Source organism: Mastigoproctus giganteus, chromosome 4 (genome assembly GCF_048544385.1).
Source record: "Mastigoproctus giganteus isolate SK-2022 chromosome 4, ASM4854438v1, whole genome shotgun sequence".
NCBI classification, from domain to species: domain Eukaryota; kingdom Metazoa; phylum Arthropoda; class Arachnida; order Uropygi; family Thelyphonidae; genus Mastigoproctus; species Mastigoproctus giganteus.
Window position 1 is genome coordinate 16,940,992 of NC_143578.1, and position 18,159 is coordinate 16,959,150.

General features: G+C 36.0%; 1 protein-coding gene across 1 annotated transcript in view; it reads left to right on the top strand.

The window, feature by feature from the left end:
* The window catches only part of LOC150086439 (hepatocyte growth factor-regulated tyrosine kinase substrate-like), an 81,684-nt gene that overhangs the window by 40,583 nt on the left and 22,942 nt on the right, over window positions 1–18,159 (top strand). Inside the window, exons 7-12 of the mRNA XM_090372581.1 lie at window positions 559–683; window positions 949–1,012; window positions 4,819–4,917; window positions 7,980–8,057; window positions 9,340–9,528; window positions 9,772–9,979. Coding sequence (XP_090228707.1) covers window positions 559–683; window positions 949–1,012; window positions 4,819–4,917; window positions 7,980–8,057; window positions 9,340–9,528; window positions 9,772–9,979 — 763 coding nt within the window. The remainder of the gene's footprint in view (window positions 1–558; window positions 684–948; window positions 1,013–4,818; window positions 4,918–7,979; window positions 8,058–9,339; window positions 9,529–9,771; window positions 9,980–18,159) is intronic.

The window sequence follows — 18,159 nt, forward strand, 5'->3', positions numbered from 1 at the left end:
ACCTATAGTTGGTGTAATTATTTCATAAATTAAATTTGATTTATGATGATTCCATTACAGTTCCTGTAGTGGATTTGCTACTTATTATTCATACAGAGAGATCTGAGTTTCAATTCCATCAGAGGCCGGAGGAATTTTTAAAAGCCTCTTCACTGAGGCTGTGGCCAGTCTTCAGAACAAGGCGATGGATTCTCCTCAGAGTTGTTTTTTTTTTTTTTTTTTTTTAGTCTGCAAAATTGGCTTACGAACACACATTTATGTATATATAATGTGCACAATAAAGATTATATCAAGTAATATATGAACCAGCACTGTGACTGAAAGTAATGATTATTTCAAGGAACTCTCTAACAACCAACTGGTTACCTTTAAAGAAATGGATAAAAGCATATTGGATATTAAGGATATCAAACTAATTAAGATATCTTTCTATAATACCTTCACATGCACATTTATTGTAAGACATTAATATATATATTTACCATTTTTTTAAAAATTTTGAATATTTATCAAAATTTTAAAATTGAGACTGAGCACTAATTGTAAACAATATTTTAGCATCATTGTAGGAACTGTGGACAAGTATTCTGTAACAGATGTTCTTCACGCAACTCACCCATTCCTCGTTTTGGCATAGAGAAGGAAGTACGTGTTTGTGAAGCCTGTTGGGAGAAACTCAATAAGTAGGTTTTATCTTGGAGACTTTGACTTTGCAAAGTAGGTCCATTAAGATTTAAACAAATTAAATATTGGAGTTTAAATTATGGACACCTATACTTAGTAGCTTTAAAGGAGGAGTTTGAATTAATAATCATACAATATCTGGGATTGTAGTGGAGATTAGAGGAGATTTATATAGAACATCTCATAATCACATTTTGTATTTTAAGATATAACTTTGTCTATTATTAAATTTTTTTTTTTTTTTTTTTTTCCTTTCTACATTAGGCCAGCTTCAGGTCCTATGCAGAAATCAAATTCCGAGCAGAGTTCTCCAAACACTGCTAGTCAGGTAACTCATGAAAATGACCTAATTAGAAAGCCAAATTCCTAAATCCTTACTTCATTCTTCTCTTAACTTTATCTACGATTATACGATTATTTATTTATTTGGAAATTGAATTAAATTTAAAATCAATTTTTTAATTTTAGTAGTAGTAATGGAGGCATGTGATGCAAGAAAGCAAGCATATGAGCTTATGTAGCATCAGCCAAAAAAAAAACAATTTCACACATCCATTCCCTCTAAAAGTTTGCTCAGTTCTTGAAGTTAAGTTATTTAAGTTATTGTTACTTCCACAATGACAGATGGAAGTTTCTTCCAGCAATTAATCACCCACTGGCTGAAGGAAAATTTCTGCACATCTATTCTACAACTGTCTTTCCTCAATTTGAATTTATACCCCCTCAGGTTCTTAATCTGAGCAAGCGGAAGAATCCCATCAGAATTCAGCTTGCCCAACCCATTCAAGGCATTATACACCTCAATCTGATCACCTTGCAGGTGCCTAGTCTCCAGCCGCTGCAATTTTAGCATTAGTAGAGGCATATGATGCAAGAAAGCAAGCTTATGCAGCATCAGCAAAAAAAAAAAAAAAAAACGCTCCAATTTCACCCTTCCATTTGTTCCAAATACCTGTCCAGCTCAGCCTTAAATTTATTTAGGCTATCAACTTCCACAACAAAGGGGAGACAACAACAATTTGCAGAACTTAAGCCTTTCTTGGTAAGCGGACCCCTCCGTTTCCCTCACCAATCTTGTTGCCCTTCTCTGCTCGCCCTATACATCCTTCCTAAAATGAGGCCACCAGACCTGTGCGCAGTACTCAAGGTACTCAAGGTGATTATCCCTTTGTATAAGGTCTGACCATTGCCTTATACAAAGGTATAATCACCTTCTTTTCTCTACTAGAAAAATTCCTGTTTATCATTAACAAGACCCCATGACCTGCTCTGGCAGCCTGTATAGTTTGTGCAAATGATATAAAGATTGTCAGTGTTGTTAATGACAGTAATTACAGTATGCTACTGCAACAGGATCTACATTGCTCGGAAAACTACATTGCTCTGAGCAATGCAGACAGGCATTGCTCAGAAAACTTCATTTCTGACTGCACAATACGCCCATATCTTTTTCACTTTCTACCACCCTAAGTGTAGTACTACACAGTTGGTACGTATCTCTGGGGTTACTTCTACCCATATGCAGTACTTGGCATTTGTCAATGTTAAACTTCAGTTGCCACTTCTCAGCCTATCTGCCCAAATTTTCTAGATCCTGTTGCAATAGCACACTGTCATTAACGACCCTGCCAACTTTTGTATCATCTGCAAACTTTGGCATTAAGCTTGATATATACATTCATCAATATCATTGATAAATATGGAAAACAATAGTGGGCCCAACACCAGACCCTGGGACACTTCACTAATCACATTAGTAAGGGCATATTCAGGAGTGAACAGAAAGGACATATGTCCCCCCCCCCCAGCCAAAATTTTGAAATTAAAGAAAAAGAACGCAGGAGGCTTTCTAAAAAAAAAAAAAAAGTCCAAAGCCTGGTCGGTATATCCCCCCCCCCACTACGATACCTGGATACGCCACTGACATTAGTCCACGAAGAGCAGTGTCCATTGATTACCCTCTCTGTCTTCTCCCACTCAACCACCCTTTTATCCATCATAGCAACTTACCCTTAATACCATACTGCTCCAATTTGTACAGTAGTCTAGTCTTCCATGTGCAACAGTATCAAAAGCCTTCCTGAAATCCAAGTATATGATATTAAATTGTTTTTTGCATCCCGTTCCTTTGTAACCACATCATCGTATCCAATCAAATTTATCAGACAAGACTTTCCCATAACAAACCCATGCTGTGTCTGAATTATTATTGCAGTCTTGTCTAGATGATCCTGCAATACATATTTAACCAGTGACTCCATTGTTTTCCCCAGAACAGAAGTTAAACTAATTGCTCTATAATTACTCGTGTTACCCTTAGATCCCCTTTGTGAATTGGGGATACTTTTGCACATCTCCAGTCTGTACGGACTTTCTCTGATCCATGGATGCTCTCATAATTATGGCTAAGAGTTTGCTTACTTCATTTGCTCCTCCTTTAATATAACTGGATAGATCCCATCCACACCAGGTTCCTTTCTTTCTTTTGTTTATCTTCAACAATTTCTCCTCCACTTTGCTCTCAGTTATACATTAAGCACCATGCTACAGTTTGATAAACTTCTGGCATTTTCCTCCTTTAATAACTCCTCATGTGTGAATGTAGATGCAAAATACTCATTCAGATTATCAGCTATCTGAGCAGGATCATCAACAGTCGAACCATCGTTATCAAGTGGACCAATCTGATTCATCCCCTTCCTTCTAGAGTAAAAAGTATATAAGTAAAAAAGTCCTTGCTGTTTTTCTTAGCATCCTTTGCCAAAGATTTCTTGTAATCTGCCTTCACTTGCCTAACCTCCTTTGTGACTTGATTACAGACTAGCTTATATCTGCCGTAGGCTTCTGTGTCACCTGATAAATTTTATGCATTCCATGCATTTTTCTTCTCTGCCGCAAGTCTCATTAGTTCATCTGACATCCATTTAGGTATAAATCTTTAACAATATTTCTTAATCAGTATGAAAAGCCTAATAGCTTCCACGATTATTCCATTCCTTGAATGCTTCCCCTTAGAAATTTTCTGTTGGTGACAACCTCAGTTGGTCCCACTGTACAGAATTTAATAACTGTCTGAGACCACTGTAGTCATCTTTATCGAAACAAAAACCCTTCCCTCTACTCCTGATGGTAATTATATCTTTAAGTAAATCCCACATCAGTACACTATGATCACTGCCACCTAGTGGTTTTTTTATCTGCAAATTCTTTATACACAAATAATCACTGCTGATAACCAGATCAAGAGTATTACCCTCTGGTTAACACTGACTCAACATTGCACTGTCCATCCATGTCAACTGGATGCACTTCTTTAGATTTTGTTTTTCTTAATTAACAGCATAACCCCTCCTCCCTTCCTATTCTTCCTATACATGTACCTATTCTTAGTTACCCTAACACAGCCCATGTATTTATTTCTTTCATGATGACTCTCATCAGTTCCTGAACCCCTAGCACTCTGCCCTCCAGCTTGTTGCTCATTCTAATAGAAGCAGTACAAGAATCACTTTCACTTCTCCCTGTGGCTACTATTAACCTTTTTAGTCTTTGAATCCCCTCAAGCTAGCAGTTTTCCTACCCACCTAATGCTGCCTCGATAGCATCAGCAAACACTCTTGCACCCCCTTCTATTTAAGTGTATCCCATCCCTGTAGAAGCAGTATCTCTTGTTAACAAGCACAGACCATGCTGAGAAAAATTCTACCCCGTGAGGTTTGCACAGTCCCTCCAGGGCCAAATTAATTGACAAGGTCCTCATCTTATACTCCCTCCTATCGTGTCTGAGCAGAATTGCAGACACTTTCAAATTTAACCCTAACTCCATGACTTTTTTTCAGCATTGACCTGTACTTGTTAAGTAAATCTGCAGATCTCCTGCTATTAATGTCATTAGTGCCAACCTGTACAACAATATCACCCTTTGTGCCCTTAAAAGATATCTGTTCTACAGCATCATCAACTTTTGCCCCCGGCAGACATACCCTGGTCTTATTCCACCTATCCTTTTTACACAATATATTACCCATCTCCCTGACAATAGAGTCACCGACAATAACTAACTCCTGTGGGACCAGCGCATTCTGCCTTGGAGATTGCCGCTGTGTTCTAAATAGCGTATTGCTATTCTTTCAGAATCCACCTTCCAAATCAACTCAGGAGTTGCAAGAAGAGGAGGAACTACAACTTGCTATTGCCCTTTCTAAGAGTGAATCAGAATCTAGAGGAAAAGAGGTATTAATATAACTTAACCTTGATTTCTGTACTTTCTACTTCTAGTAGTTAATTTCAGCTTCATTAAGCAGAAATTTTTTTTTTTACTAATTAAACCTGTAATATGAATCACGAGGATGCAGTAATGAAATTATTTTCATTTCGTTCAGTTTTTTGATTCATATTGCTATTATCATTGCAGTGATTTGTAAAAAGAGAAACTATAGTTAATATAATGGATTAGTGATCTTAAATAGTGAGATTTCAGATTGAGATAAAAATAGAGATAAAAATCATCTTTTCATTTATCTGAATTCATGTAATATGTACCAAACATAAGAACAATGGAATGAAATAATGTTTAATGTAATTACTTAAAGGACATTAATTTTAGTTTTATTGAATTTACACATGTGATTTTAGTGTCTCCTCATTCTAAAAACTTTAGGAATTGAACCATAATTGGGGGGTGGTGCCATAGACCATGACAAAGATGATAACACCTGCTCCATTAGTAATAATAATAGCTATATAGTGCAAGGAAGCCACAGGTTTTTTTTTTTTTTTAACTGGGGGAGGGGAAGAGGAAATGACTAGTAGATTACACTAGCCAACACAAAATATTTTTTGTCATACCTCTGCAATGAAAATATGTGATCCTGGAGGAATTAAATGTGCTGATTCCAAAAATCACCATAAAAAGTCTCCGTCACATCTAAATCAAAGGATGTACCAATGTTTAATGTTAAAATAAAGGGATATATACGTATAATTCAAGTTTGTAGTACAAGTGTAAAAAAATATGTTCTATATAACTCGTTTAACTTCAGAAAAAATGTCATAAATCATAGTGAAATAGTTATATTTCAATAATATATAATCAGCATACCTGTAATTTTCCTTAAAAATGTTTGCTACTAAGGGATTTTCTCTTGTATTCCTGCTTACTATCCCTCACAAGGAACCAGCAGTAATCTCCCCATCATTACAGGATCCAGCGACCTTGATACCGCTTTTCCATCGTGGAAATATCGTGATGAACCTGCTCCCCTTGTTCATCACACACATCTCTCAGATTTTTGGGAAAAAATTTAAAATGGGAATGAAAATGAATTTTCAACGACATTTGGCAGCACATGTTTTTGTAGCACGCAAGTAAATTATACACCAACATTTCATAGTTTTCTTTCTTTCCTATTACTGAAAAAACCATGTACCTACTGCCTTAAATAATCACCAAGCTATTCAACCTCCTTTAACTGGGTTTTCAAACACACAGTCTTCAGGAGTTTCCTAATTTGGGGTCCTACGAAAATTCCTTCCTTAAGTTTGGCATATGTTAAATTAGGAAACACACTTCTCAATTATGCAAATTCATTACCTTCTTTATCTAGTCCCGTCATGAAATTTTTCATCAATCCAAGTTTGATGTGCAGGGGTGGAAGAAGAACCTTGATTTCACTAAAAGGAATATATTTTTCATTACATTGTCCTGGTAGGAACTCGTCCTGCTTGTCCCAGTGTTGCACAACAATGTTCTTCTGTCACATGGCTGTCCCACAAACACAAAAAACAACAATATTTTGTGAACCTCCCCCCTGCAAGCCAATAACCTTAAGATCACTGCATATGTTCCAACCATAATCCTGGTATTTTAAAGCATGTAGAACCTTAGACATGCTTTCATGACTTTAAGTCCAACTCCTACTGAATGAAACACAGAAACTGATAGAAATTCATTGCATTATGAAGCAAAACTGCTTTTAAACTTAATTTTGAGGCATCTATGAATAAATGCCATTCATCTGACTTATGCACGACACCTTGTTCTTTCAGAAGTCCAATAATGTCTTTGTATAAACATATACTGTCCTCCATAGCAAATTATTTCAAAAACTTTTCCTACCTCAAGAGTTGCAGGCCACACCCTCCTACTCTTGAGGTGCTGTTTATGTTTGGCGAATAGATTTGCAACCTTGAGAATGACACAATCAATTAATACTTGGAAAACCTTGTCACAGCCTTCAAAAATCCTCACCAAAACCACTAAGTGTGCTCTCTTCAAATTGTAAATTGTTGCATCAGAATTTGAACCTAAGAACCATAGGTAGAAGTCTGATTATGTTTATCACAAGAAAACCCGAGGCCAGAATTGATTGCTAAAATTAAGAGAATTAGCATATATCTGTTAAAATAAATCAGTATGTCCTACATTTACTGGCTAGATTATGTGAAATTGGCATATTTTGGCAAAATGTAGCTCTCTCTATATTTAATAACTGTGAAGTGAAACTATCATGGTCATTTTCAAGGTCTATGCATAAAAATTGATTAAAAACAGTATTTAAGTTCTTTGGAGGTAAAAACCGTGTTGGCTGGTAGTTGTCAGCCCCAACTACCTGTGAAGGCAACTTGTTCCATCAATCAACAACTCACTGGCTAAAAGAAAACTTCCTACAATGTGGAGTCCAAACCTCTTCCCCTGTAATTTGAATTTATGCCCCTGGGTTCTGGAATTCTCTGACTGTGAAAATTCTGCCTTCATTCATTTTACTAACCTCTCTCAGGGCCTTATAAACCTCATTCTGTTCACCTCTGTGTGCCTGTACCGTGTGCTATGAATATATTTCCCAAGAGTTGATACTCATTCTGCATGTGCAAATCAATATTGGTAACTGGAATAAGAGTTATACTTGTACCTAAAAGTGTAAATGATAAAGAACCAAAGGATCATTGATGGTGTATCATTTGAAGCACCTTAAGTAGCATATTTGATATTATGGTGTCACTGGCATATCTTTCAGTGATATTGGAGATCTGTGTCCAAACAAGTATTTGAGAAAAATTTCATTGAAATAGTCCTCATCTTTCTAACACCTGGTGAAGTAGCCAGTCTCACAGTATGTTAGAATGTGTATATTTGGGAAAGGGGAGAGTTAGTTAAACAAATGCACATACTATAATGGAGTTATTTCTAATTTCATTGGGATGTAATTTTTTTTTTTTTTTTTTTTTTGTTCCAGTACAGTTAAGTAGGTATGACTGATATTATTCATATGCATTGACATTTTTTTTTTTTCTAGAAAGTAAAAACCAACCTTGCTGTAAATAAATCTGAATCTGTTGTTCAAGCAGCTAATCACACAGCAGCATCAACAGTAGTAAGTTATCTCGTGTAAATCATATAAAGAAATTCATTAATGCTAACTATATAATAAAGTTGTTTCAGTTTGCTATATCAGTTTGCTGCATGTTTCCTTAAAAATAAAGATAAAAAGACATAAATATAGCATGATGTATTTGCTTGATATCTTTTAATCTATTTCCTAGCTACTTTATATCTCAAATATAAAAAAGCACAGAGAAATTGAGAAATTTATTGTAGTCTGTCTTCATATTTCAAAAAAACAGTTTATAATATAACTTAATGTTATCATTTTTGAAGGTGTAGTTTTTTTGCATTTTTGCAGCTTTATAAGTAATGATTCAGATGAGAAATGTAACAAACGAGAAATATTGTATTAAAGAGAAAATATGAACTATGGGGAAAGAATGATATTAGAATAGCAATGGTTATTTTATTTCTTCACATTAAAGTGAATTAATAACTGAAGAGTATCACTCCTCAAACAATTTTCTAACTCCCATAGGCCCGAAGACAGGACACAGTGAGTTTCCAAAACAGCCATAAATTGTTTGTCTTTGGCATTGAGGTGGTTCAGTTCCTTTAAATTGTATCATTTCAATAATAAATTATTTAATCTACCATGTGATATAATACTATTGTGCTATCAATTCATTAACATAATAATGGACAATCATGTAGACCCCCCTCTTCCAAGGAATTATTTCTCTATTTATTTCAGTATTAATTTAAATTAGCCATGCTTAGAATGACCCCCAAAAGCCATCTCTGTGGAATTTTATATTAAGAGCAATCAAAAGCTATTTCAATGTTTTAAGTGAGTCTTGTTGCAGTAATACAGACTTTGATTCCTGTCACTAACTACCTGCTAACCTTTGTATTATCTACAAACTTAGAAAATAAGTTTGGATCATGACAATGCCCCCTGCATGCTTGGCATTATTCTTTCAAGAATTCCTTGCAAAGCACTTCACTTTTTTGTTGTCACCATGCTGACCAGATTTAGCTCCCCCCAAGATTATAGTCCTTTGAAATTTCACAGTATTTGCAGTGACAAAGAGATTACTGTTTTCCTGAAGAATTAGATATCTTTCATGAAAGGACGTTGTGATCATATATTTTAAAAATCAAATTTAATTCAATTAAGTAAAATCATCTGCCGAAAATGAAGATTTCATTATAATACTTAGTTTTATTTGAAATCTCTATAAAAATATAACTGGTTTTTGCTGGTCATTTTTTTTCCTAAGAATATTTCATTAAATTATACATTTTCTAAAGAAATATTTTAATTTTAGGATAACAGTGCTCAAGAAACAAAGGAAAACAATCAAACTTATGTGGATCCAGAACTGGCAAGGTATTTGAATCGCCCATACTGGGAACAAAAGCAGCAACAAGAAGAACATAATCCTCAGACCAGGACTAGTCCAGTGCCAAGTGCACCTGCTGCCATTGTTTCTCAAGCTGCCATTAAAATAACAGAGGTTTGTTCCATTAGATTGTTTTATAGAAAATTAATGAAATTTTGGTCATAATTAAATATTGATACTATACCTCTGACTATAGTAATATGTTGTCTCATTAGATACTTCAGCTTCATACAATTTCAAGTATTTGTTAACCTTTGTGATACTTTTACTACATGTTTGGCCAAATGTATTGATGTTCATTCAAAAATTTATATTTATTACCATTCAGATGCTTTCATATTAAAATGTAATTTGCAGAAATACCAGAATGGAGACATTGATGAGCTGGAAGACTTTCTTGCCCAATTAAGAACTAACATAGAGATATTCGTCAATCGAATGATGAGTAATTCCAGTAGAGGTCGGCCTATTTCAAATGATACCTATGTACAGTCACTTTTTATGAACATTACAAATATGCACTCCCAGCTACTAAAACATGTTCAGGAACAAGATGAATTAAGAGGTATTTTGTATGCCCTTACTAAATATTGATAAGTAATTAAATTAATTATATCCCTTTGATATTTTATTTAATTTTGATATTTTCCTCATGAGTTGATGTTTTATGTATAACTCAATAAGATATTACCGCAACTTTTATAATTAGAAATAGTTTACTTATTTTTGCACCCTTTTCATTTAAATTCATCTAGTATATACCTGGTCAAATTACACAGTATACCACAATATTAATTATAACTAATATTATTCTGTGAAGTATTTTCAATATTATAACATAAGAATAAGCATTACATTGAGATAAAGAAAATTTGTATACATTTGATTTTGATCATGGAAATCTGCCTGCTCCTACTGAAGACTGTGGCCCAGCTCAGTATTAAGGCTTGGGCATATGTTCAGCTTAGAGACATTGAAAAATACTTCGTGGTTTGCCTAAGTTGCTAATATCTTGTTAAATTGTATAGCATTACCTGAAATGATGATTCTGCTATATATTTAAAACTTTGGACACAGGACAGCTATTTCAAAGCTTACTGGCTTCTCATTTTTAGATGATGCCACACAATGTTAGCAACTTAAGTAGAACCATAGATATTTGTCCCTAAGTTGAAATTAAATCAAGTGTTACTGCCAAGTATCAGTGGGAGCAAAATGTTCCCCATGATCAAATGTTGAATACAGTGAAGCTTACAAATTTCATTTGGTTTTAACTGTTGTGTTGAAATATCTCTGCACAATTCTATAATATTGTGTAGTGTAGTGCAAAGCAGCCCATTTCTAGGGATTAAAGATGTAAATAACTGTCATTATTTTAAGGGATCATACTGATCCCTTAATTAGGAAATTGTTTTAGATTAGAAGTCATAAAAGGTATTGTTTTTATAGAAGTGCAATTTTTCTCCTAACAGAAACATCTGTTAGGAGAAAAACAACAGTTATTTTAAACAAAATAGCATCTGATATAACTACTGCAGTTCTCTAAATGTTTGCAAAATGAGTCATTTTTTTGTCATTAACTATTTTTAAATGATGGTGGCCATGATGTAGATGCTAAGACTTATCCTGTTATCAGTGTTTTATGAAAATAAACCTAATGCTTATAAGAATTTTACCACTATATAAGCATTCTGTAGAGATCATACTCTTATGGTGAGCAATGGGAATGGTTAGTAGCTACTAGCATTGTACTTTACTTTTGTTGATATTCAAAGAAAAGAAAAGCGAGCTCATTGCTAGAGCAGTGCATAACAGAAAGCCTCATGGACCCTGCATTGTTGTTCTAAGGGGCTCCCACCTCAGTCAGTTTTGTGGAAATCTCTCCTGAGCAGTTTTGTTAGTGGGAAGTGACTAGATTTTTCATCAATACCACTGATATAAAACTGTCAGTACGTATAAATTTGTACAATATTACAAAGTGTGAATAAAATCCATCACAGTTCAGCTCTGAAGAGGAAAAGTAAGAAAGGAAAATAAATCAGATTTATGGCCATGGGCAGCAAAAAAAAAAAAAAAGTGCTGCAAAATGTTAAAATAATTAAAAACCTTTTTAATAAAAAAAATTAAGCTCCTATATTGTAAAATTATATGATGATTTAAAAGTCATTACCTATTTTTAAAAAGCTGTTTCATAAAATATTTGATAGATAACTTTATGCCATTTATTTTATGCACGTGCATCCACATTATCAATAACCTTTCTCAATCTGCCTGTTGCGGTTGCTATTGAAAATGGAGAGTGCACAGGAACACTGTCAGTCACTTCTTTGATCATGTCATCTAGTTCACCAACAGTTTGCTTTTTCGGAAAAATAGTAGTAGTGGCATGTGATGCAAGAAAGAAAGTGTATGAGCTTATGCAGCATCAGCCAAAAAAAAAACACACCATTCCCTCCAAATGCCTGTCCAGTTCCTCCTTAAAGTTATTCAACCTATCAACTTCCACAACGACAGATGGAAGTTTGTTCCAGCAATTAACCACCCGCTGGCTAAAGGCAAATTTCCGCACATCTATTCTACATCTGTCTTTTCTTAATTTGAATTTATGCCCCCTTAGGTTCGTAATCTGAACAAGTGGAAGTATCCCATCAGAATTCAGCGTGCTCAACCCATTCAAGGCCTTATACACCTCAATCAGATCACCGCGCAGGTGCCTAGTCTCCAGCCACTACAATTTGCAGAACTTAAGCCTATCTTGGTAAGAGGATCCCTTCATTCCCCTCACCAATCTTGTTGCCCTTCTCTGTACACGCTCAAGCAAATCGACATCCTTCCTAAAATGAGGCCGCCAGACCTGTACGCAGTACTCAAGGCGTGGCCTGACCATTGCCTTATACAGAGGGACAATCACCTCCTTTTCCCTGCTAGCAAAATTCCTATATATCATTGACAAAACCCCATGACCTGCCCTGGCAGCCTGTCTGCATTGCTCAGAAAACTTCATATCTGACTGCACAATTATTCCCAGGTCTTTTTCATTTTTTACCACCTTAAGTGTAGTACCATACAGTTGGTACTTTTCTCTCGGGTTACTTCTACCCACATGCAGTATTTTGCATTTGTTAAAATTAAACTTTAGTTGCCACTTCTTAGCCCATCTGCCCAAATTTTCTAGATCCTGTTGCAGTAGCACACTGCCATTACTGTCATTAACAACCCTGCCAACCTTTGTATCATCTGCAAACTTCGACACTAAGCCTGCTATACCTTCATCAATATCATTGATAAATATACAAAACAACAGTGGACCCAACACCGAACCCTGTGGGACTCCACTAATAACATTAGTCCACGAAGAGCAGCACCCATTGATTACCACCCTCTGTCTACCAATCTACCAAGTGATGCACACCCGATTCGAGCCTCAAAACAGAAAAACCAAGTGCAAACTACTCTGGTTAAAAAGGACATTGTTTTATTAGGAGACTTCATTGTCAGGGAAACGGGGAATATTTTTTGTAATAAAGATAGGTGGAGCAGAACCAGGGTATGTCTGCCGGGAGCAACTATTGATGATGTCGCCAACAGATTGTCAGATTTTAAAGGGGGTAAAGAAAATATTATTATTCATGTGGGGACAAACAATATTAAATGTACACAATCTGACGATTTGTTGGAAAAATACAGGACCATGCTGAGGAAATGTCGCGAGCTAGGCCATAATGTCTATGTGTCTGCAATTCTGCCCAGACACGATAGGAGGGATTATATGTTAAGAGCCTTGTGGATTAACTCAAGACTTGAAGGAATCTGCAAGGCTTTGGGGGTAAATTTCTATCAGCATGGCCCACACTTGTAGGTAGAAGGAATTTGTTTTGTAGAGACGGGATACACTTAAACAAAGATAGTGCAAAAGTTTTTGCCAGTATTATTGAGGATACCTTAAAGGTTCAGGGAAACTGCTAGTTAGGGGGGATGTGGGTAATACTGACATGCGTTTATCTGATAATATTGGTCAATGTAACTCTTGCACATACCTTAAGAGTTCTTATCTGTTACCCCAACTGGACGTATTATCTAGATGTTCTGGGGGCAAAGACGTTTCACGTGAGCGGGTAGCTAATATCAGGGAAGAGAGCCTAAAAAACTTCAAGGGTTGTGTTAGGGTTGTTAAATATACAAGAACAGTAAATCTTAATTGTTTATACAGTAACGTTAGAAGTGTCGTCAATAAAATGAGCGAATTCAAACTGCTGGTTAAAACAAGTAACGCGGACATAATAGGGCTTACAGAGACGTGGTGCCACCCGGAAATTGGGGATGATGAGTTTCAGTACGGTTTGTATAATGTATTTAGGAAGGATAGAGTAGATAGAAGGGGTGGTGGGGTAATGCTTCTTATCAGAAGCAGCCTGAGTGCGACGATAGCTTTCCCGGATTCAGACATTTCACATGCTAGTATAGAGTCTGTATGGTGTGAGATAGTTGGAAACAAAGGTGTAATGCGAGTAGGAGTAATCTACAGACCAGGTGATTGTGAAGATTATGACAAAAGCCTCTACATGCAAATGGAATGGGCAAGTAAGCGTCAATGCCTTATTATGGGTGATTTCAATTTGCCTCTAATTGATTGGAGTAAATGGGAAGGAAACTCGACATGGGGAACAAAATTTTTAAATCAACTAGATGACTGTTATTTGTATCAACATGTCAGGGAAAGTACTAGAGAAAAGAATATCCTAGACCTCATCATCACACATGAAGCAGATGACATAACAGGGCTGACAGTAGAGGAACCAGTATCAGGAAGTGATCACGGAGTTTTACGGTGGATGATGACGAGAGAGAAAGTAAAAGGCAAAGGAATGGGTTTTAATTTCAAAAAAGGAAATTACGATGCCTTAAGGTACTACATGGCCTCTATTAACTGGGTAGATATCGTGCTGAGAATGAATACAATCGAACTGTGGTACGCTTTTAAAACATTAATCACAGATGCCTTGAATGCGTATATACCATTAAAAAAATACTCCACGAGAAGGGTTCCAAGTTGGATGAATAGTGAAGTTGCCACATTACTTGAGCAGAAAAAGGTGGCATGGAAAGGTTACAGAGCAATAAAAAGTACTGAAGCCTATAACAGCTACAAGGTGATCTGTAATAGAGCCACAGAAAAGGTTCGACAGGCGAAGGCAGTTTATGAGAAATCACTAGCAAACAGAGCAAAGAGGGGGGGATAAAGAATTCTTCACATATATAAATGCCAAGAAGAGCAGGACAAACCAGATCGGACCTTTATGTAAGGGAAAGGGGATAGTAATAAATACACCAGCTGCCGTTGCAGATGAACTCAACAGTTATTTTGCATCGATATTTACAAATGAAAAGCCTTTTGTGGCAATGGGAAATTGTGGGAGCGAAATTAAAAAATATGTAAGTAATGATATTGAAATTTCGCAAGATTATTTAATGAAAAAACTTTCGAGCCTACAGACCAGTAAGGCTCCTGGAGTTGATGGAATATACCCTATAATCTTAAGAGAGGCAGCAAGCGAGTGCATTGAACCATTGAGGCTAATTATGCAAGCATCACTGGACTCTGGGGAGATTCCCTTGGATTGGAAAAGTGCAAATGTATCTCCCATACATAAGGGTGGCTCTAAAAGTGAAGTTGGAAATTATCGACCTGTCAGTCTGACTTCAGTAGTAGGGAAAATCATGGAGGCAATGATCAAGGGTGGAATTCAGGATCATTTGGATCGAATTGAAATTCTGAAGTATACTCAGCATGGTTTTGTAAAGGGAAAATCATGTTTAACAAATCTGGTTCGCTATTTCGAAAGAGTCACTCACGAGCTGGATTTAGGGAATAATTTCGACATTGTTTATTTAGATTTCAGCAAAGCTTTTGACTCAGTCCCACATGAGCGGTTGCTTTATAAGCTGGAACAGGTTGGAATCACTGGGAAAATCCTTAGATGGATAGAAGGATGGCTTCAGGGCAGGAGGCAGAGGGTTGTGATAAATGGCTATTCCTTAGATTGGGTTGATGTAAGAAGTGGGGTTCCCCAAGGATCAGTATTAGGACCACTGTTGTTTTTAATTTTCATAAACGACATTGATGAAGGGATAGAGAGCGTGATGTCTAAATTTGCAGATGTTAAAATTGGTAGAGTAGTTAATGATCACTGTCAAGCTGAGCTTCTTCAGAGAGACCTAGATAGACTTCAAGAATGGTCAGAAAAATGGCAGCTGTGCTTTAATCCAACAAAGTGTAAGGTATTACACCTGGGAAACAGTAATCCCAAAAAAACTTATTCCCTTGGTGGAGTTCAACTAAACCCAGTACTGGAGGAAAGGGACTTGGGTGTTACGATACGGTCAGACATGAAATTCTCTGAGCATTGTAAACAGGTTGCAAGGAAGGCCCATGGTGTCCTATCGATGATCTATCGAACTTTTGCAAGTAGAGATAGGGACGTGATAATCCCATTATATAAGGCTTATATTAGACCACACTTGGAATACTGTGTTCAAGTATGGAGACCGCACCTAAAGAAAGATATCGAGCTTCTTGAAAGGGTGCAAAGAAGGGTAACTCGCCTGGTGAGATCGGCAAAAGGGCGTCCTTATGAAGAAAGACTTCGAATATGTGGGTTGCAGAGTTTGGAAACTTAGACACCTTAGAGGAGATTTGATTGAGGCGTTTAAAGCTCTGAGAGGCATCAGTAAAATGAATGAGGACAAAATTTTCAAGATTATAAATGATGCTAGAACTAGGGGACATAAATTCAAGTTACGGGGGGAAATGTTTAGATTGGACTGCAGGAAGTTTTATTTTAGCCAGCGAGTTATAAATTACTGGAATAAGTTGCCTTCATGGGTGGTAGAGGCCGACAGTTTGGGGAAATTCAAAGGTCATCTGGATAGTACTTTCGGGTAAGGGAAGCGCATAGGATGATAGGTTTAATTTCCTTTTTATTTATATTTTATTTTATTTTATTTTTTTTATTTATTAATTATTATTATTTAGTTATTTATTTTATTTATTTATTTATTTTTTGTTTTTATCATTGTTTTGTTCGGATTTTTTTTTTTTTTTTGGCTGGTGCAGCATAAGCCATAGGCTTTCTTGCACCATGCGGCCGTTACTAATACTAAGAGCAGCACCCATTGATTACCACCCTCTGTCTTCTCCCACTTAACCATCCTTTTATCCATTGTAGCAACTTACCCTTAATACCATTCTGCTCCAATTTGTACAATAGTCTTCCATGCACAACAGTGTCAAAAGCTTTCCTGAAATCCAAATATATGATATCAAAATTATTTTTTGCATCTAGTTCCTTTGTAACCACATCATAATAACCAATCAAATTTGTCAGACAAGACTTCCCTTAACAAACCCATGCTGTCTGAATTATTGCTGCAGTCTTGTCTAGATGATCCTGCAATGCATCTTTAACCAGTGACTCCATTATTTTACCCGGAACAGAAGTTAAACTAACTGGTCTGTAATTATTCGTGTTGCCCTTTGATCCCCCCTTTGTGAAATGGGGATACATTTCCACATCTCCAATCCGTGGGAACCTCCCCTTAGTCCAAGGATGCTCTCATAATTATGGCTAAGGGTTTGCTTAGTTGCTTTGCCGCCTCCTTTAATATAACTGGATAGATCCCATCCACCCCATGTGCTTTTCTTATGTTTAACTTCAATTTCTCCTCCGATTTGCTCTCAGTTATTACAAAATCATTAAGTACCCTGCTACAATTTGATAACCTTCTGCCATTTTCAAACCTTAATAATTCCTCATGTGTGAATGTAGATGCAAAATACTCATTCAGTTTGTTTGCTATCTGAGCAGGATCATCAACAGTCGAACCATCGATGTCAAGTGGACCAATCAGATTCATCCCTTTCCTTTTAGAGTTTATATAAGTAAAGAAATCCTTGCTGTTTTTCTTAGCATCTTTTGCCAAGGATTTTTCGTAATCTGCCTTCGCCTGCCTAACCTCCTTTGTGACCTGATTACAGACTAGCTTATATCTGCCATAGGCTTCTGAGTCACTTAATAATTTATATGCATCCCATGCATTTTTCTTCTCTGTTATGAGTCTCATTAATTCATTTGATAACCATTTAGGCCTAAACCTTGAACAATATTTCTTAATAGGTATGAAACTTTTAGTAGCATCCACGATTAATTCTTTGAATGTTTCCCACTTAGAATTTACTGTTGGTAACATCGTCAGTTGATCCCACTGTACAGAATTTAAAAACTGTCTGAGAACACTGTACTCACCTTTATGGAAGCAAAAATTGTACTCCCCAAATTCCAAGTGTTTTCTTTGAGTTAGCCCAAAAGAAATATGACTGTCTCAAGTGTTATTGGCTTAGCCTTAGGTTTAGAAGATTTTTCAGTACAAATATTTGTACTAAAATTTTTGAATTTTATGTTAAAATTTGGCCATATATTAAATTTGATTTTATGATTTAACATTTTGCTTATTGTACTACTTTTTCGTCAGTGCAGAAAGTTGTTCTGCCATCACTGGTTTGGTCTAAAAATAATTTAAAAATCATTACTGTACTTTATTTTTAGGCATTTCTGAAACTGTGATCTATTCACTCCTGAAGATCCATAGGGACACTCTGGGAAGGATCTGTGAACAATGCTTGATATTTCTTATAAATATTTAAAAAAAAAGAAAGAAAATGAAAGAATTTAACTAGAAATGATTGTG